This window comes from Carassius gibelio, chromosome A6 (genome assembly GCF_023724105.1).
Source record: "Carassius gibelio isolate Cgi1373 ecotype wild population from Czech Republic chromosome A6, carGib1.2-hapl.c, whole genome shotgun sequence".
NCBI lineage: Eukaryota > Metazoa > Chordata > Actinopteri > Cypriniformes > Cyprinidae > Carassius > Carassius gibelio.
Window position 1 is genome coordinate 9,072,674 of NC_068376.1, and position 3,694 is coordinate 9,076,367.

General features: G+C 44.2%; 1 protein-coding gene across 2 annotated transcripts; it reads left to right on the top strand.

The window, feature by feature from the left end:
- Positions 1-214: 214 nt before the first annotated feature.
- LOC128015418 (POU domain, class 3, transcription factor 3-B-like) lies at positions 215-3,478 on the top strand. Of its 2 annotated transcripts, none has more exons than XM_052599236.1 (2): positions 215-2,124; positions 2,431-3,478. In XM_052599236.1, the coding sequence occupies exons 1-2, from the start codon at positions 907-909 to the stop codon at positions 2,542-2,544; spliced, it is 1,332 nt and encodes a 443-aa protein (XP_052455196.1). In that variant the 5' UTR covers positions 215-906; the 3' UTR covers positions 2,545-3,478. The 2 variants fall into 2 exon arrangements, with proteins under 2 accessions (XP_052455196.1, XP_052455197.1); XM_052599237.1 differs by having other exon boundaries at positions 215-2,115.
- Positions 3,479-3,694: the final 216 nt, after the last annotated feature.

The window sequence follows — 3,694 nt, forward strand, 5'->3', positions numbered from 1 at the left end:
GGGGCCTAAGTGCCTGAAGCGACCTGTCAATCTTGCCCGTGCTATCCAATCAACGAGAGCCGTACACCCGACTTCCTTTACTATTTGGGGGATAGAAAAAAAAACGTGGACGACGTAGCCTACGCAGCACAGGGTAAACACTCGTGTGTCCTCGAGCTCTGAGGGAGGGACGGAGCTAACTGTCATAGAGAGAGAGAGAGAGAGAGAGAGAGAACAAGCGAATGAGAAAGAAGGCATGCAACACTGCTTTGCACTGTAATACTGGATTGTACTACAACTGGAGCGGGTTGGCAGGTTTAAACACATCAAAACCGAACAAAGAGACAGGCTTTACAGGACCATAAAAGGATCTGCAAAAGAAAAGAAATAAAGGGACGGCGCAAGTGAAATCTCTGCGGCTAAATAACAAAAGAATTGAGGAAGAACCACGTTTAATATTTTTCCACTCGGTAACGGAACATACGTTTGGACTTATTATTTTTAAGGGCATATTACAACTTCTTCCAGCGCCGGAAGTTTCTTGCGGGACAAAGTTTTGAAACAATTTTTAATCTGTCATATTTTATATTTTTTAAAATTGTTTTCAGACTATTTAAAAAGAAAATATAGATCGAAGGACTGTTGGACTTTCGAGGGGTTTTCAACGCTGACACAAAAGTGGAATTTATCGTTTCAATCATTCATATGTTCGAAATATATGAATGCACAAATTATTCAAGAAACGGATTTCGTCCTCTCGCCTACAATAGGCTACCGTTCTCTTTGCTTTTTGTTGATGGTGTTTGCCAAAACACAAGTTAGACTTTTAAAGTTTGAATAATTCATGAGATATAATTTGCCTGCATTAAAAAAAGTTTCTGCAAAAGGGAGGGGGTTACTTGCAAACATATTCATAAGGTTAGCGGAATGGCCACAGCGGCTTCCAACCCTTATCTACCCAGCAGTATATTATCGTCCGGCTCGATCGTGCACTCGGACTCCGGAGGTGGGATGCAGCAGGGCAGTGCTGCGGTAACCTCGGTGTCCGGTGGGTACAGAGGCGACCCAGCGGTAAAAATGGTACAAAGCGATTTCATGCAGGGCGCAATGGCAGCGAGCAACGGGGGACATATGCTGAGCCACGCTCACCAGTGGGTGACGTCCTTGCCTCACGCTGCAGCGGCGGCTGCAGCTGCCGCAGTGGCCGCAGCTGAAGCAGGATCGCACTGGTCGTCTAGTCCGGTTGGATTGACAGGCAGTCCGCAACAGCAGCAGGACGTGAAAAATAACTCGGGGAGAGACGATTTGCACTCTGGGACTGCGCTGCATCACAGGCCCCCACATTTAGGTCCCCACCAGACTCACGCGGGTGCCTGGTGTAGCACCACCGCTGCCCACATACCTTCTCTAACTGGGAGCCAACAGCAGCAGCAGTCCCTCATATACTCGCAGCCCGGAGGCTTCACGGTGAACGGCATGCTCAGTCCGCCGGGCAGCCAAAGCCTAGTGCACCCGGGTCTGGTGCGTGGTGACACCCCGGAGCTCGATCACAGCAGCCACCACCACCACCATCACCACCAGCATCAACATCACCAGCAAGCACACCACGGAGTGAACAGCCACGACCCGCACTCCGACGAGGACGCGCCGACGTCGGACGATTTAGAGCACTTTGCCAAACAGTTCAAACAACGCCGGATAAAACTGGGCTTTACGCAAGCGGACGTGGGCTTGGCGTTGGGCACTCTGTACGGGAACGTCTTCTCACAGACTACAATCTGTCGCTTCGAAGCTCTCCAGCTCAGCTTTAAGAACATGTGCAAGCTGAAGCCATTGCTCAATAAATGGCTGGAGGAAGCAGACTCTTCCACAGGCAGCCCCACCAGCATCGACAAGATTGCGGCTCAGGGCAGGAAGCGCAAGAAGCGCACCTCCATCGAAGTGAGCGTCAAAGGTGCGTTGGAGAGTCACTTCTTGAAATGTCCCAAGCCTTCGGCCCAAGAGATAACCTCTCTAGCGGACAACCTGCAGCTGGAGAAGGAGGTGGTGAGAGTTTGGTTTTGCAATCGGAGACAGAAAGAGAAAAGGATGACGCCCCCAGGAGTGCCGCAGACGCCGGAGGATGTATATTCTCAGGTCGGCAATGTGAGTGCAGATACACCGCCCCCCTCCATGGACTGCAAACGAATGTTCAGTGAGACATAGAACAGCATACAAGACAAAAAAAAAAAATATTTTATATATATCTGATAAAACACAGACTATCACCAAGATAGCAAAACATTTTGATACTGTGATTGTGAGGGAATATTGAGACTGCAGATGTGTTATATATTTTTTTCACAAGAAAAAAATCACCCCTCTTCCTTCCCAACCCTAAACCGCCCGATAATCTTCTTCCAGGCCCTTAAATGTCTTAACCTAAAAGGTTGTGTCTGCTCTTTCTTTCAGGGACATTTTTTAGTAGATTACTTAAAAGATGCAAGTTTAACTGGGCCGAGCGAACCGGGCGACCAGAGGGTGACAACTACAAGTTCGTTCCACCAGGTAATATTGGCGCATTAACGTCAACTGAAAAATAACAGAAATTAGCAATGAACAACAAAATATTTTACCCCCATACCCTGTTACACCAATGTCTTGTTTGAGAGGCAAAAGACGCAAGCAATTGTGTATGTTTTTATGGGACATTAAACCTCAAACAAAGGGATGAAATTCAGTTGAAACAATGCGAAGAACAGTGGCATCCACGAAGCTTCCATCCAACTTGGCAGAGAGGACTGCATGGTTTAATATTATCCAAAAATATGGAATGGATTTCCCCCCACCCCACCCCCCTGGCCTTCCAATCCTCACAAAAACAACAAAAGACTGCCCTCAATTTCTGATCTCCAAGATCACATCTTTTGAATGTTTTTTTTTTTTTTACTTTTTTTTTAATGTAAAGAACTGGATCTTGCGTGGATTTTTGAGGACGAATTGAAATCAAAGATGACTTTTGAAAAGACTGAATATTCCGCGGCTGCACCTCTTTGAAAATGTTCTGCGCGAACATCCGTTGCCAAGTGGGCCAGAGCTGGAGCTGTGGATGTTTTCGTGCGCTGCCATTTCCAAGCAGTATTCTTTGGTAGGTTTTAATAAACAAGACTATGTAAAGCCGGCAATATAGATTCATTAGATCAGATTCTGATCGGAATGATTTACTTAATATTTTTCATTAAAATGCTTTGTTTTAATATTTTATTCGGGATACAACGAACTATTCCAAACAGTTATTATTTATTTCCCCCAGACTTGTGTAGAATGTTTTTTTTTTTTTTTTTTTTAACCTTATTTGTTTTGTTTAATTTTGTATTCTCATTTTTAAAAGAGCACAAATCTACACGAGCTGACTTTGACAGTAGGGTGAGAAGGGTATATTTTGATGTGATGATTTGACTGTAATTTAATTTCAGTAGTGATTCCGTAAGAGATGATCGAGAACAATAAATTTGTTAGAATGAAACAAAGTTGTGTGTTGTGCCTAAGATCTTAGCTGTTTAAAAAAAAAAATTAGGATGCAATATTTGAGCAATATTTAGCCAAATGCATTTTAAAATGGTATGCTGTATATTAATAGCCTTATGTTATGACTTGCAGAATAGAAAATAACACTCGAAAACCAAACTTCTCTAATATTTTGCCAGCAACATAGAGATGTTTGATTATAATATAA